This window comes from Aethalodelphis obliquidens, unplaced genomic scaffold, assembly GCF_003676395.1.
Source record: "Aethalodelphis obliquidens isolate GAN/ISIS:26980383/991018 unplaced genomic scaffold, ASM367639v1 scaffold32, whole genome shotgun sequence".
Taxonomy (NCBI): domain Eukaryota; kingdom Metazoa; phylum Chordata; class Mammalia; order Artiodactyla; family Delphinidae; genus Aethalodelphis; species Aethalodelphis obliquidens.
Window position 1 is genome coordinate 815,034 of NW_020837976.1, and position 16,740 is coordinate 831,773.

General features: G+C 41.8%; 1 protein-coding gene and 1 long non-coding RNA gene across 6 annotated transcripts in view; one reads left to right on the top strand and one right to left on the bottom strand.

Annotated features, from left to right (window-relative positions):
- The window catches only part of COLEC12 (collectin subfamily member 12), a 187,150-nt gene extending 184,789 nt beyond the window's left edge, over positions 1-2,361 (top strand). Inside the window, exon 10 of the mRNA XM_027127560.1 lies at positions 902-2,361. Coding sequence (XP_026983361.1) covers positions 902-921 — 20 coding nt within the window. The 3' untranslated portion in view covers positions 922-2,361. The remainder of the gene's footprint in view (positions 1-901) is intronic.
- The window catches only part of LOC113631283 (uncharacterized), a 74,140-nt gene that overhangs the window by 39,897 nt on the left and 17,503 nt on the right, over positions 1-16,740 (bottom strand). For 2 of the 5 annotated variants that reach the window (XR_003437246.1, XR_003437248.1), the window contains exon 2: positions 2,363-2,512. The exons of 2 other annotated variants lie outside the window; for them this stretch is intronic. This is a non-coding gene — a long non-coding RNA (uncharacterized LOC113631283). Of the gene's footprint in view, positions 1-2,362; positions 2,513-9,267; positions 9,507-16,740 lie in introns of those variants that run through there. One more of the 5 variants, XR_003437249.1, reaches the window with a different exon arrangement.

Genomic DNA, 16,740 nt, shown 5'->3' on the forward strand with positions numbered 1-16,740 from the left:
GACAGAGACAGACACCATATGATCGCACTTATGTGGAACCTTATAAAAAAAAAAAATGGAACTCATAGATACAGAAAACAGGTGGTTGCCAGAGGCGGAGAGTGGTGGGGTGTACAAAATGGGTGAAGGGGCTCAAAAGGTATAAACATCTAGTTATAAAATAAACAAGGCATGGTAATGTAATGTCATGTACAGCATGGTGACTATAGTTAATAATCCTGTTATATATCTGAAAGTTGCTAAAAGAGTAAATCTTAAAAATTCTCATCACAACAACAACAAAATTATAACTACATGTGGTAGTGGACGTTAACTAGACTTACCGTGGTGATCATTTTGCAATATATACAAATTTGGAATCATGTACACTTGAAACTAACATGTTATATGTCAATTTTATCTCAATTTTTAAAAACAAAGTTGATGACAAAAATATATTTTGCTCAAATTATTTTTGATAGTAACTGGGGCACAAATTATGCATTTATCCATTCAACAGTCATGTATTGAAAACCTCTAGTGTGTCAAGCACTCGTCCAAGTGCTAGAGGTCTCCAGACACGTAAGGAACTCCCATTCTGGTCAGTTTCAGGAAAAGAACACAAATATCTCAACAAGAGATTACAGTAGAGGGTGACAAGTGACCCAGATTTGTCATTTGTTAGCCTTCTTTGGCCATTTGGGATTTGAGTTGGGACTAGGATTCCCCAAAATAGGCTCTTTCAAAGTGAATTTTACCTTTTATTTAATCTGAGTAAGAATTTCTAGGCATTTATTTGAAAAAATAATTATTGAACGATGTATTTGGAATGTTTCCTATAAAAACACGTTCCTTTTTTGAATTATACATTAACAATGTTCTTTAAGAAAAACTAACACCCATCCTTTTTCCTTTCTTTTAGTACCATCACCTGCATTATAATGGACTGTGATATAATAATAAGAACAAATTTTCGGACAGTTCTCAAAGGCAAAAGATACTTCTTCCTCATTGCATCACCTTCTCACCAGATTGAAAAAAAGCACTGAAAACCAATTACTGAAAAAATTGACAGCCAACGTTCTTTACCATCTGCCATTACTTAAGGACTTGGGAACAAAAGTGTTCCCCCAGTATGATACATTGATTTTCAGTATGCAAGTGGACTGAATCACATAGATTTTTCTCAGCCAGTAATCGTACAGTTATGCAAATCATGTCTTCCAGAGTATGGAATGCTCCAATCAGAAAAAAGATTATCATTGGTTGTTGAGCTTTAGGAAGAACTGAAAACGTATACTGTATAAACAGTACCTTACATTTTTAAAATCCCACATGTAGGAAAAATATGCAGACATACAGATATATAGGTCAACTTTTAGTAACAATATGAAATATACTTAAAGAGCTTTTAAAACTTTGTATTTTTGTACAAAATATTTGCCTTTTTACAATTTTTTTCTTTTTTTTTTTTGTTATTTTACCATTATAGTACATGAAGCCAAAGAAGACAATAATGGTACTAATAAAAACTCATAGGGTTTCTTGTCAGATTTAATTCTACACAGTGGCAAAGAATTTTTTTCAGTTGTGGTTTAAAAAAATAATTAAATATGTGTGTATATGTGTATTTTTTTAATGTATCATTTCCTCAGAGGAATCAATCACTTGAAATGTCTAAGAAGTGTCCTTGCAGATTTTGCCAGTGTAGGTCAAGCCTGAGCATATGTGTGGCTCAGTCAAGTGGGCCATGCGTCAAGCCCATCACCAGCCGAGACTCTTGCTGTGTGTCTGCCAGGCTCAGAGGAAGTGGTCAACTCAGGATGTGCTTTTACTTCATTTTGGCGGAGTCAGGGGTGGTGGAGAGGCATCTGTTGGGAAGGGCAGAGCACCTGAATCTGGCTATCTAGAAGGTCCTGTTTTATGGCTGAGGTATGAATATACTTGGTATCAGACCCATACCAGAGCTGATATTAAATGTCAGGAAAGTATGGCATCACATCAGCCAAAGGCAGAGATGCTAGAAAGATGGGGACAGCTATACACTACCTGGAAAGTTTATGTTTTCTTCAGTCAGATTCCAAAAAATCCATAATTCCAAGGCACATGCATGATGAAATGCAAGAATAAAATCTTGGCCACTATGTTGAACTCTTGCAAAGAACCTTTTGTCTGAGCCCATCTACCTTCTACTCCTTGACTTGCCATTGAAAAGTCTAACATGAAATGTGCTGAAAACAGGCTTAGATGTAACTGATGCTCAAAGGTAAGATTTCCATCCAACAGATTCCCTCTCCTCTCCTCCCAAGGAGCTCCCCAGCAGTGCTGCTACCTATCCCACATACAATGGTAAAAGAATAAAGACAGAGTTTGATTTTCACACCTGCAGCTGTGTGGACTGTGTTGTCTTGCCCTGGTCACTGTTCATGCCATCTCTGCAGCCCAGGAATGGTCACCTCCTCAGCACCTTTATGCCCTGCTGTCCTGTCCATGTAGTCTGGTCGGGCTGGTAGGACCCGCTGTCATCTGGGCCCTATGACACAAGACAGGCACTGGACTCTGCTACCTCTTCAGGCTCAAGACCTTCTATAGACTAAACTCTATCCTCTTTTTCATCCTCTTCTGGTTTCTTAGGTGTCAATTAAGATTCATGTTCAGAAGCAACTTGAACGTCTGATGCCATGCTCAGAAGAGAATGGTGCTGGCTCCCACAGCTGAGGGTGTTCCTAATAACAACTTACCCAGTGCTTATCATTTGTCAGGCTTCAAGCAGATGATCTCATGTCATCCTCCCAACAGCCCTAAAAAGTAGGCCTTACTACTCTCCCCATTTTATAGAGGGGAGCACTCAGGGAGGTGATGTCATTTCCTGGGTCACATCATCACCAAGGAATGAGGCAGGATTCAGACTCGAGCTTTGAAAATGTTCTAATTTTCTTTAGGAAGCAGGGTTCGTCTTAATAACACAGTAAAATCAGATGAAAATCACACATTACCAGATGCCTCATGTACTCCTCTATATTTAGCTATATATACACCATGTTTCTATTCACCTACTCACCACTGATGCCCTTCTGGGAGGAGAGTTTTGGTAAAATGTCATGAGGTCCTCAAGCACTTGAGTTGCTATGAGAAGATGGAAACTTTTTCTTTTTAAATGACTCTTGAAAGAATGAGTGCACGACCAGAAAGAAAAAAACCCTTTCTTTTCCTCTTCATGAGCAGCGTTCACCAGGTCTTCCCATATCCTTCCAATTTTAGCAGTTAGAGTTTAAAGCAGACAACAAATAGTAAGACCTGCTCCCATTTTAAAAATCAGTTGTTTAAGGAAATAGAAAGCTACATAAGTCATATATCCCTGGGACTTCCCTGGTGGTGCAGTGGTTAAGAATCTGCCTGCCAATGCAGGGGACATGGGTTCGAGCCCTGGTCTGGGAAGATCCCACGTGCTGCAGAGCAACTAAGCCCGTGCGCCACAACTATTGAGCCTGCGTTCGAGAGCCCGTGGGCCACAACTACTGAAGCCCTCGCACCTACAGCCTGTGCCCCGAAACAAGAGAAGCCACTGCAATGAGAAGCCCGTGCAACACAACGAAGAGTAGCCCCCGCTCACTGAAACTAGAGAAAGCCTGCACGCAGCAACGAAGACCCAACGCAGCCAATCAAACAATCAATCATATATCCCTATATAAATCAGGTAACAATATTAAGCATGTGTATTTTGCCTCAGATGACAAAACTGATCTCTTGAAAAATGAAGGATGTTAACTCATTCATGGCTCAAAGAAGTCCAATAATAATAATAGAAGTTTAAATATATTTAGCACTTGCACATACATTACCTTTTCCAACCTTGGTGCAAAACCTTTCTCTCTACTTTAGGAATGAGGACACTGAGGCTAATTTGAAGACTTGCCCGTTGCCCACATCACTGTCATGCAAATCTGATCAGGTTCCTCCTTCTTATGTCCCTAAGTCTAAGTCCATTCTAACCCTTACCCCCAGTTTAAAATCTTCTGAGTTGCCTGCAGGACATACATGCAGGGGAGATAAGGGCCTTGTGACCAGGTCCTCAGCTGCACCTCCAGCCTCCCCTCCAGCTGCAACCCTGCCCTCCCTTGCCATGTGCCAGGACAGCCTTGCAAGCCACCTGCAATTTCCTCCATGCTCTTTCTTACCCCCACACTTTACCTGAACTTCCCTTCCCTACCTTTGTTACCTGGAAAGTACCTCCTTTAAGATACAGCTCAAGCATCACTTCCAGCCCGAATCCTTTCAAAACAAATGCACCCTGAAGGAAGAGCTGATTCTTCCATGCCAAACGCTACACACAAGTGCTCCGGATAACATGGAGGAAAACCCACACACTGTGTTAGATGATCTACAGATTAGCTGAGAGGCCTAAATATTACTGAACTAAGAAGAGAAAGGTGGGCTTCCCTGGTGGCGCAGCGGTTGGGAATCCGCCTGCCAATGTAGGGTACACGGGTCTGAGCCCTGGTCCGGGAAGACCCCACATGCTGTGGAGCAACTAAGCCCGTGCGCCACAACTACTGAGACTGTGCTCTAGAGCCCACGAGCCACAACTACTGAAGCCCACACACCTAGAGCCCGTGCTCTGCAACAAGAGAAGCCACCACGATGAGAAGCCCGTGTACCTCAATGAAGAGTAGCCCCTGCTCACCGCAACCAGAGAAAAAACCCGCACGCAGCAAAGAAGACCCAATGCAGCCTAAATAAATAAATAAATAAAATAAATAAAAATAAATAAAAAAAAAAAGAAAGAAGAGAAAGGTGAATATGGCCAGTCAGCAATGAAATCTTAAGAGAACTGATGAATGGGAGAAGCCAAGCAGGAGAAATGAAGCAATTCACGTTGATAACAACTGGTTACTATAAATCCACTATATTGGCTATATATGTAATATACATATTATGAATGGAATATTGAGTGAAAAGAATCAACTGGCAAAGCAGATTCATTCTATTTATCAAAATATGGCCCTGAGTCAGGGAAAAGCTTTACAAACCTTTTCTAAATGGCTGTGTAATGAAATATCTCTTTTCTGTTATACTCAACAGTTTTAGAAGTATAGGTGAACTTTTGCCATTTTTTAGAAGGTATTTCTCTGTACCATAGCTCCATTTTCCTGGAAAGCATCCCGTAATGGCATGGCATCACACTTATTTTATAAATCACAGAGCAGATGTTAAAGAGATTCCACTCCACCCGTTCATGCTTTTTCCTCTCCTCCTAGATATACTTGTTCAAATAAGTACATAGCATGCCCAGGTTACACCAGGTGGGCAGAAGTCCAAAGAAAAGCAGACTTAAGAAAACCAACTTTAATTCTCCAGAAGCAGAGCCCCTGGTTTTCAAACTTTTCAATGAATGAGTCTATGAATGAACTCAGTCCAGCCCTGCCTGCCATAGGCAGGGTTGTATCCCAGCCTCCAGCTTTCCTCCAAGGACTTATTAGGTAAAACAGGGATCACCCGTACAACTTGGTTGGGAGTCAGCTGCCAGCAAGGAGACTCCCACCAACAACTCAACCAGGCAGGTCATTAAATGGGCTTTAACAAAAGGGTTAGTCCTCTTGGCCAGAGATGGAGAATTGTCCTTTGGCCAGTCTTCCAACCATTGGTGCCAGAGTTTGGTGTATTCTTTAATCATCACTCATTGCCGTGATCCACTAAATAATGCCTGCAAGCTTCAGGGAATTATAAGATTCTTAAAAGCAGTTGCTGTGCCTGAGAGCAGAGGAGCTAGGCCAGGTTTGACATAAACCAGCACAAAGTGCTGGCTCTAGAGTAGCTATAATAACACCTACTATCTCCAATTACCATACGAGGAAATTGAAGATCAGACAGGTTAAATAATTTTCCAAGAACTGGGATTTGAACCCATGGCCACCTAGCTTCCACCCCGCCACGCTGTCTCCTATGATCCAACAGTAACCTTCCTGAGAGTCTGGGCTTTCTGGGTTGTATTTTGTTCTTTGCCACAAGAAATCGGTCAAGGCACCAGGTCTCTCTAACAGAAGCAGGGAGATAATGGAGGAATCGTGATTCGTGCTCTTTACATAAAAGTACTAGACCAATCTCTTTGTTATCAATGAGCAAAGAGGCAAAAGTCCACTTGGCGCCCATGCCATGGATGTCCAAAGAGGTCGTTTGGAGAAACCACCATAGATTCTAGAGTAACTGGACGTCTCACAGGGTTCTCTGATATAATTAGTGTCAAATGAAAGGAGACAGGCTTGGGAGCCAAATAGACCCAGGTTTGAATCCTCCTCTCTACTTCCTGCTCGTGAGGCATATTCAAACAAGCGACAAATAGCTCTCTCCCCGCACCTCTCTTTCCCACCAGGCCCTCTGCTCATGGACAGAGCCAGCATTGGTCCAGAACTGGTTCAGAACTGGTATTGCTTGTCCTGTTATCATTAGGGTGAATTTGCATTGACAATTAGCTCACTGATCATGCCTTTCAAAATACTAGACAGGAGTGACATGGAGAAAAATTTAAATTGTGATCATCTCTTCTCTCTTAGTCCAGTAAGTTCTGAAAAAAATTAATTGGTATCTCTCTCTGTGTTATCCCTTCAATTAGGTATAAGAGTAGAGGTTCCTATCAGTTTGTATTAATTACAGATTTGGCTGCTGAAGTGAAGACCCAAAATAATGCCAGCCTAAATCTCCTCTATCTAACTATATGAACATAAGCAGCCCAGGGAGCCACCCTCCTACTATATTCCTCTTCTGCCATCCTGAAGCCATTGCCCGCACTCGCAGGGTCCAAGAGGGCTCAGCACCGCACCCACATTCCAGGAAGCACGCTCGAGGGAGAGGTGGAGAGAGAATTGCATCCCTTTAAGGCAGAAATTGCAGACATCATTTCCACTCACATCTCTTTAGCCAGAACTTAGTCAAATAGCCTCATTTGAGGAGTCTGGGAAATATCGGCTTTAGCCGTGAAATACAGTCACATGCCAAGCTAAAAATTCTATTATGATAAAAGGAAAGGAGTACGGCTATGGGTGGGAAGCAGTATAAATAGTAGTTGCACCTTCCAAACCCACCCACACCAATTCCCCTCCTGTACAACATACAGGTGACCCTTGAACAACGCAGGTTTGAACTGCACGGGTCCACTTATACGTGGATTTTTTCAATAAATACATACTACAGTACTACACGATCCACAGTTGGTTGAATCCGCAGATGCAGACCACAGATATGGAGGAACCAAATGGCATATATGGAGGGAGGACCACAAGTTATGTGTAAAGGGTCGGTGCCCCTAACCTGACCCTTTGTTGAAGGGTCAACTGTATTTTCTAACTTGCCTTCCTGTGGAGACTCTGGTGGATTGAATTACTGGCTCCAAATCTCCATACCTCCCTGCATCCACCCATTTGTAATTCCCCTCTCTGGGAGGAGGGTACCTTCCTGCCCCCTTGACTTGGGCTCGGCCAGGTGACTTGCTTCGGCCAATATTGGTGGATGTGATGTGACCAAAGGCTTGAGAAATCCTAGGGTGACTGTGCTTGCCCTCTTGTACATCTGCCATTGCCTTGAGGAGGGCTTCCTCTAGGTAGCTGCTGCCCCTGTGGCCGGGGCTCTAGAATGAACACACATGGCGCAAAGCTGCCCCAGCCAAGACAGACCTGCAGCAAGAAGCAGAGCCAGCCCAACTTTCAGAGCCTGCAGCAGAGCCACTGGGCCACCTCACAGACCTGTGAGAATAAACACCTAATGCGATATATATTCCATTGAGATTTGGGGGCTGTTTATTATACAGCATTACTGGAATAAGAGCTAACTGATACAAGTCCTTCAGCTCTAACCCAGCAGCTCTCTATGTGGTTATTTTCTATTTGTCCCTCCAGATCCCTTCTCCACCATTCTCTGGGTTTTGGAAGGTAGATCTTTATGGGCTCCATTGGCTCTTGGCTTCCAGGTGGTTCCAGTCTGAGGGTGCCATCTTTTTCTTATTGGACCCTGACTGACACCCCTCCTACCTGTACCCCACGTCCACTTCCTGGGCCTTTGCTCATCAAATCCCTGGCCTCTACCTGCCACTTAGTGTGTGCCCCCTCCTCTTCATGGGTCCAAACATGACTCCCCTTTCAAGGACACCCTCTCTTTCAAGGCACTTCCTCAAAAGTCTGCAGCCCCCAGTGAGCTCGCTCTTTCCTTAATTCCCCCAAGACCCACCACCTGTACCACATCACCAATACTTTGTTTCATACAGCAGTCTGTAAACTGTGCTCTGGGGAGCCCAGGGATCCTGTGAAGGGGCCACAGTGGATGGAAGGAGGGTATCTGCACAGCAAATGTAGCTCCAGATCACTATCCGGATGGCTACATATGACTTTCTGCTCCACACAAATCCCACTGGAAGCATCTCTCCTGGAACTTCAACCAAACTCTAAAAGGCCAACTAAAGGAAAGCTGAAGGTCAGACAGGATATGGGAGACGCTGGCTGAACTCAGCCGCATGAGGCAGCTCCAGGTCCCGCTTACTGAGACCTCGGAGGAAAGGGGCACAAGAGGAACAGCACGGAAGCCTGATGCTGTGGGAAATCCTGCTCAAACAGACAAAAAGCAAGAAAGAGTCCCCAGTGGACTTGCTAACATGCTCTTAAAAATCTATAATCCTGCCTCCGCCAAAAGATTTCCTAGCTCCAACCTTCCGCCATGATGTTCATAGATAGTAAAATGAATAATGATTTTTCTCGTGCTTAATCAGCATATACAATGATCATGGACATTGTAGACACACACTACCTTGTTATTGATGGTAATAACAACTTATTTCTAAACAACTATTTGCCTTGCCTCCATTTGGACAATACTGTGTGAAAATAAGCTCTTTTTACTCCAAAGGTATAGTTTGGAGTCCACTTCATAAAATAGTCTGGATTTCAAGTCCTATAAGATGCCACTTAATTGACACTCTGCAAAGAAATAATCAGTTTATACCAGAACTTCACCTATTTCAACCCTATACCTACAACTTCACTGGGTTAAGTATACCAAGAGGCCTAAATCAACAGGCACAAGGAATAATGACCAGCACCTTCACACAGAGCCTGGCATTTCTCAGAAAGAAAAAAAAAAGCCCCCCAAAATTAAATGATGGATAGATAGATGGAAGGAAGGAGGGAGGGAGGAAGAAAGATAGGAGACAGAAACATAGACACATAGATGCATAGAATGGAAGAGAAAAAGAAAGAGAGTCAGCCAGGAGAAAGCTGTTACCATTTTTTTTTTTTTTTTTTTTACCCCAGAGTCCATTTGAAAGAGTTCTTTCGGTGGAAAAAGCACTGCCTTAAAGTCCACTGAAGTCCTGAAGTCCTCCGCCTGCCCCCCCAGGCAGGTGAAACCTGAGTTTAAGATGATGACAGCTTAGGAGCAGCCAGCGGCACTGCACATACTCTTCTGAAGGCATGAAAAACTCATCTGCTCAAGATCATTGGTGCTCACTTTTCAACTCTGTGACCACAGTGTTTTGAAATCATAGAGCCCCAGCATTACCTTTTCCTGTTTTCGTCTTCCATCGCAGGCAACAGGATCATATGCACTGCATTCTTCCACAGTCTGCAGTAAGAACTGGCAGCTTGGTCAGCTGGCCCTGGCATTTGGGGTTGCTGCTTCCCACCTCCCGTGGGGACTGTTTTCCTCCCTAATTCAGCTCGCTGACACGCACCCTACCACAACGGGCACCTCGTGAGGCCAGAGCAGGGGAGGCCAGGAACCCAGCATGTTACCCAAATACAGGGTGGGGTTGAACCTATCCAGGAGCAGACCTGCCAGAGACAGGCTGCTCCCAGCAACCGGAAACCCCCACAGGAAGGCACTGGGCACCACTGAAAAGTAGGCAGGGCTGATCTGTCTGAACATTCGCATGAACTCTGGATTCTCATCCTTCCCTGTCTAGCCCTGTTGCTATTTTTGAGAAATAATCTCCTACTTAGTATTAGAGATTATATAAGAAAATACCACTTCTCATAAGAAAATAAACCAATCCCCAAGATTAGCACTTGAAGGATAACATCCTGGACCACACAGCCTGATGTGTCCCTAAGCTTCACGTTCTCCTGGGGCCTCATGGATCCCTGCTGTCATCACAGCAGGAGGGGGACACTGCTCTGTCAACGCTCGCATCCAAGCATTGACCAAACCCCTCCCTTTCATCCTCTAGGTTAGAAGCTCTGGAGAAGGCTTACAGTCAGGGCTAGAGCACAATAAAAGATAAACAGTCACAGAGAGCATCCAGTTGCTAGACAAGCAGAGCTTGCCAGCCACAGAGGATTCCAGGGAGGAGAGGTCTCACCCGGACTGCTCCTTTCCTCACTCCAGGGTGCCGCCTGACATCACCTTGAAAACCCCCTGTCCAGAAGCACCTTTTAGGCATCTAGACACCCAAAGTGCCCCTCTCCTGCCTACAGATCCATGGGTCCACCCTGGAGACACCTGTCTCTAGTTATTCATACGACACAGATCTCAACTTTCAGAAAAGATCCAGTCTCACCCTACAGGGTCTGCACCAGAATAACCAAATCTCAATAATAAAAACCCAATGCCACTAATACAAGAGACAGAGGAAGGGATAGGGAGGGAGACAAACCTCGGTAGACAGGCTGGGAAGGTGATGCTTCACCCAAAGAAATGTGTCTCCAAAGGTGAACTCTTAGTAATTGTGGGGAGGAATCTGTGGATAGGAGGTAAAAGGGGGGATGACATTTACAAGGGGGGATGACATTTATAAGCGGAGATGACATTTATAAGTGGACCATTTTTTCCTTATCTTTATAGACGTTACTTTCTTAGAGCAGTTTTAGATGTAGGGAAAAATTGATCAGAAAGTTCAGCCAGTTCCCACACATCTCCTCCCAGTTGCAACTGCACAGGTGGAATGAAGGAGAGTGAGGCCCTTGGCCTTGGGAACTTGGCTGTCACAAGGCATTTAGGAGGCAGTTCCAGAAAAAAAAAAAAAAAGATAAAATCTGTCCTCCGAGACAAGGCAGAAGCCAGCCCTACCAGGGTGAGATAACGAAGACTGCATGCTTAGCACCCAGCTCGGGGGGCTTGCAAGCTGACACGACCTATTTCGAAAACTTTGCGAAATTAAAAAGAGAGTTCCTCTATGGATGGCAATTGTTAGCCTGTCTTCAGAGCAGGAGCCCTTTCAGCTCTTCTCTTTTGTGGGAATTTTGGGGAATACAGGAAATTGGGGGCACCCTGACGTCCTTACTCAAACCCCTTTACCACTCACCCGAACACCCTCTTTTTCCCATTTTCTGCAAATTGGCACCATTCTCTCCCCAGGCATCTTATGCGATGGCCGAGCACTGTATATCCTTGCTGACGTTCTAGTCTTCAGAACCTCCTCCTATAGGACACCCAAGATAAAATGTTCAAGGATACACCACTCCCTGGAGCTCCTCAAAATCAGCAGTACCACAGTTGTGCATCTGGCCTCAGGATCAAGCCTTGAGATCTGTCTCTTCTCCCCCTCTTATTAATTTATTCCATCATTTATTTATTTATATCATATGTGTATGGACTCAATCCCCCTAGGGTCTTTGTAGTCTGTGCGTCAAGACTCCCAATAAATTACTGAATGTCCTCGCCAGCACTATATTTGGAAGAGATTTCAGGAGGAAGGGGGCACAGTGGTTTGTGTCTTTCCACGCATATTCTAGACAAGGAGTCAGCGTGCGATAGTCTGTGGGCCAAATACAGCCCCCTGTGTGTTTTTATAAATGAAGTTTTATTGGAACACAGCTGTGCTCATTGTTTAAGCGCTGTCCATGGCTGCTCTTGAACTGCAATGGCAGAGTTGAACAGTTGCGATAGAGACCAGATAGCCTACAACGTTGACATGTCCTATCTGTTCCTTTACAGAAAAATTTTGCCAACCCCTATACTAGATGGTAATAATTTATCTTTCTGTAGTGCTTAGGAAGTGTTTCACACATATAATTTTATTTCAGACAAACATCTCAGTGGATTAGGATACTTTATCACTTATAGTATCATTGCGCTGCTATGACATTTCCTACTTTACAAAATGAGGAAGCTGAGGCTGAAGGTGTTAATGGACTGGGCACTGAGTAGCAGAGGTGTTCTCAAACTCAGCACTGTTTCCATCCCACTCTCCCACCACTGTGTCTACAATACCAATATCCTTAATGTGACCTGATAAGAGTCTGAAGGGCACACAGAATCATCTTAAGGAGCTTTAAAAGCAGGGTAGCACTTTCGACAACCTCTCTTGTAAGAGGTCACCAATAATAATAGCAACTGGAAAAGGCAAAATTATAGAGACAGTAAAAAGATCAGTGGTTGCTAGGAGGGAGGGGAGAGAATGGAAAAACCTGACAAGTGCTACCTTAGCCAGGTGACCAAAGCCAACATTAACAGTCATAATTCATGTGGATGGCCTGTACTCTTGATATGATGTAATGAAAATGGCACTTTATCCTTTGGTCTGTCTCCCAAAAGCCCATAAAGTCAGTCTATTCATGCAGAAAATCAACGGACACATTCCTATGGAAGGATATCCTACAAAATATCTGACTGGTACTCCTAAAAACTGTCAAGGCCATCAAAAACAAACAAGGAACAAAAAACAGTCAAAGCCAAGGAGAGCCTATGGAGACCTGACAATTCCATGTTATGTCGTATCTTGAATGGGATCCTGACACAGAAAAAGGACATTAGGTCAAAATTAAGGGCATCTGAGTAAAGTATCGACTTTGGTTAATAATAATGAACCAATATTGGTTCACTGATTATAACACATGTACCATACTAATGTAAGATGTTAAGATAAAGGAAACTGGGTGCAGGGTATAAGGGAATCCTCTGTACTATCTACTCAATTTTTTTGTAGTAAGTCAGAAAGAGAAAGACAAATACCGTATGCTAACACATATATATGGAATCTAAGGGAAAAAAATGTCATGAAGAACCTAGGGGCAAGATGGGAATAAAGACACAGACCTACTAGAGAATGGACTTGAGGATATGGGGAGGGGGAAGGGTAAGCTGTGACAAAGTGAGAGAGTGGCATGGACATATATACACTACCAAACGTAAAACAGATAGCTAGTGGGAAGCAGCCGCATAGCATAGGGAGATAGCTTGGTGCTTTGTGACCACCTAGAGGGGTGGGATAGGGAGGGTGGGAGGGAGGGAGACGCAAGAGGGAAGAGATATGGGAACATATGTATATGTATAACTGATTCACTTTGTTATAAAGCAGAAACTAACACACCATTGTAAAGCAATTATACTACAATAAAGATGTAAAAAATAAATAAATAAAAACCAAGGGAACTTTTTGGCCAACCCAATAAAATAAATAAATAAAAAATAAAGTGTATTTTTTTTAAAAAGTTGCTAAATTAGATACAAAGCTATACTAACAGGGCAATAACAACTCCTGGGCATATATCCAGAGAAAACCATAATTCTAAAAGATACATGCACCTCAATGTTCACTGCAGCACTATTTACAACAGGTAAGACATGGAAGCAACCTAAATGTCCATCGACAGAGGAATAGATAAAGAAGATGTGGTATATATATACAATGGAACATTACTCAGCCATAAAAAAGAATGAAATAATGTCATTTGCAGCAACATGGATGGACACAGAGGTTATTATACTAAGTGAAGCGAGTCAGACAGAAAGACAAATATCATGTGATATCACTTATATGTGGAATCTAAAAAATGATACAAATAAACTTATTTACAAAACAGAAACAGACTCACAGACTTAGAAAACAAATTTATGGTTACCAAAGGTGAAAGGTGGGGGGAGGGATAAATTAGGAGGTTGGGATTAACATACACACACTACTATATATAAAACAGATGATCAATAAGGACCTACTGTATAGCCCAGGGAACTCTACTCAATACTCTGTAATAACTTACATAGGAAAAGAATCTGAAAAAGAATAGATATATGTATATGTATAACTGAATCACTTTGCTGTGCACCTGAAACTAACACAACATTGTAAATCAACTATACTCCAATATAAAATAAAAATTAAAAAAAGAATTACAAAGTGAAAAAATAAAAATAAATTTTATTTTAGTTGCTAAATTAGATACAAAGCTACACTAACAGGACAATAGGGCCATAACCTTTGGAGTTATCTCTTCAGCCAGACAGAAATCATCTGCTCCTCCACTGGTCAAAAATCACTGGCAGCTTATCAATTATCTTCATTAACATCCAGCTTTACAGCGTTTGAGCCATTAAGTTGCCGAAGTTTCATTCATTTTTAGTGTCCCCATAGTTTTGTCTTTTCCAGAATGTCATATAGTTGGGACCATACAGTATGTAACCTTTTCTTATTGGCTTCTTTCAATTACTATTTATCATATTACTAATAAAGAGTAATATGCATTTAAGCTTCTTCTATGTCTTTTCATGGCTTAATAGCTCATTTCTTTTTAGTGCTGAATAATATTCCATTGCCTGGCTATACCACAGTTTACCCATTCACCTACTAAAGGACATCTTGGTTGCTTCCAAGTTTTAGCAATTATGAACAAAGCTGCTATAAACATCTGTGTGTAGGGTTTTGAGTGGACATAAGTTTTCAGTTCCTTTCGGTAAATACCAAGGAGCATGATTGCTGTATCGTATGGTAAGAGTATGTTTAGCTTTGTAAGAGACTGTTTTCCAAAGTAGCTGTACCATTTTGCATTCTCACCAGCAATGTATGATCCTGTTGCTCCACATCCTTGTCAGCATTTGGTGTTTTCAGTGTTCTGGACTTTGGCTATTCTAAATGGTGTATAGTGGTTAATCTTTGTTATTTAACTGAAATATTTAGTCCACTTATAAGTAATGTGATTGTCGTGTATTTGGATTTAAATCAAGCATCACGGGTTTTGTGTCTCACTTTCTCATGTTCCCTTTCTCCCCTTTCCTGTCTTCTTTTGGATCAAATATTGTTTTGCCCCCTTCTCTACTTTTTGTTTTGCTATTTAGACATTATTTTGACATTATGTTAGTGGTTATGTTAGCTTAGAAAATATAATATTCTTTTTGACTTTTTGAGTACAATTTATTCAATCTATTAAAAAAAGTTCACCCCTTTCTCCCACCCCCACCCCCTACCCCTTGCAATCACCAACATGTTCTCTGTATCTATGAGCTCAGTTTTTTGGTTTTTGTTGTTTTTCTTCAAGATTCCACATAAAAGAGAGATCATATAGTATTTGTCTTTCGCTGTCTGACTTATTTCACTTAGCATTAATGCCCTCAAAGTCCATCCATGTTGTCACAAATGGCAAGATTTCATTCTTTTTTAAGGCTGATAATATTCCACTGTGTATATATACCAAAATTTCTTTATCCATTCATCCATCAATGAACACTTAGGCTGTTTCCATATCTTGGCTATTGTGAATAATGCTGCAATAAACACGGGTGCTGCATACAGCTTTTCAAATTAGGGTTTTGTTTTCCTCAGAAAAATATCCAGAAACGGAATTGCTAGATCATATGATAGTTCTATTTTTAATTTAAGCCACCTCCATATTGTTCTCCATAGTGGTTGCACCCATTAACATTCACACAGACAATGCACAAGGGTTCCCTTTTCTTCACATCCTCATCAACGCTTGTTATTTCTTATCTTTTTGATAAGTCATTCTGACAGCTGTGAAGTGATATCTCATTGTGGTTTTGATGTGCATTTTCCTGGCGATTAGTGATGTTGAACATCTTTTCATGTACTTGCTGGCCATTCATGTTTTCTTTGGAAAAATGTTTATTCAGATCCTCTGCCTATTTTTTAATCAGATTTTTTTTGGCTATTGAGTTATATGAGTTCTTTGTATATTTGGGATATTAGCCCTTTATCAGATCTATGATTTGCAATCATTTTCTCCCATTCAGTAGGTTGCCTTTTCATTTTGTTGCCTTTTCATTTCTGCTGGGCAGAAGTTTTTAGTTTTATATAGTTCGACTTGTTTATTTTTGCTTGTTGCTTTTGGTGTCAGATTACCAAAAATCATTGCCAAGGCCTATGTCAAAGAGCCTACCGCCTCTGTTTTCTTCCAGGGGTTTTATGGTTTCAGGTCTTAACATTCAAGGCTTTAATCTCATAACTCATAACGCTTATACTGTTTTCTTCACTACTAGCTAGACCCAGGATTCTTAATTGGTAGGTCACATATAGTACAGTGGCATCTCACAAATCCATTGCTAACATGTGGCCAAATATTGATCAACATATAAATTTCATTTTGGGCACAACTACAATACTTACTGTTACAGAGTTGTTCAAAAAATGAAACACAGAGGTGACAAGGCTGTGAAAAGCAATATAGAGCTATGTGGAACTTACTGTAAGGCGGTAAAGCATAAATTTTTATCAGGCTAGTACCAAAGGCAAATGTTATGCTAATTTAACCATGTGAGTAAAAGGCCAGGGCAGTAAAAAGGTCTTCTGAAACAACAACACGGCCTGAAAAGCTGCCAGGTGAATGAGGCAATGACTGTGGATGCTTTCATAACACCTTGAGAAAGTGTTAAACCCGAACAGTGGCTGCATGGTAATTTATTGCTTACTTGTTTACTGTTGTTCTGAGTATTTCAATCTCTTCACAAATGCCACCAAAATTCTAGCATACGAGAATGGACTAGAAATGTAAGAGCTGAGAATCAGTGAGCCAGGCTGTAAAATGTCAGAACTAAGAGAAAGCAAAAAAGATG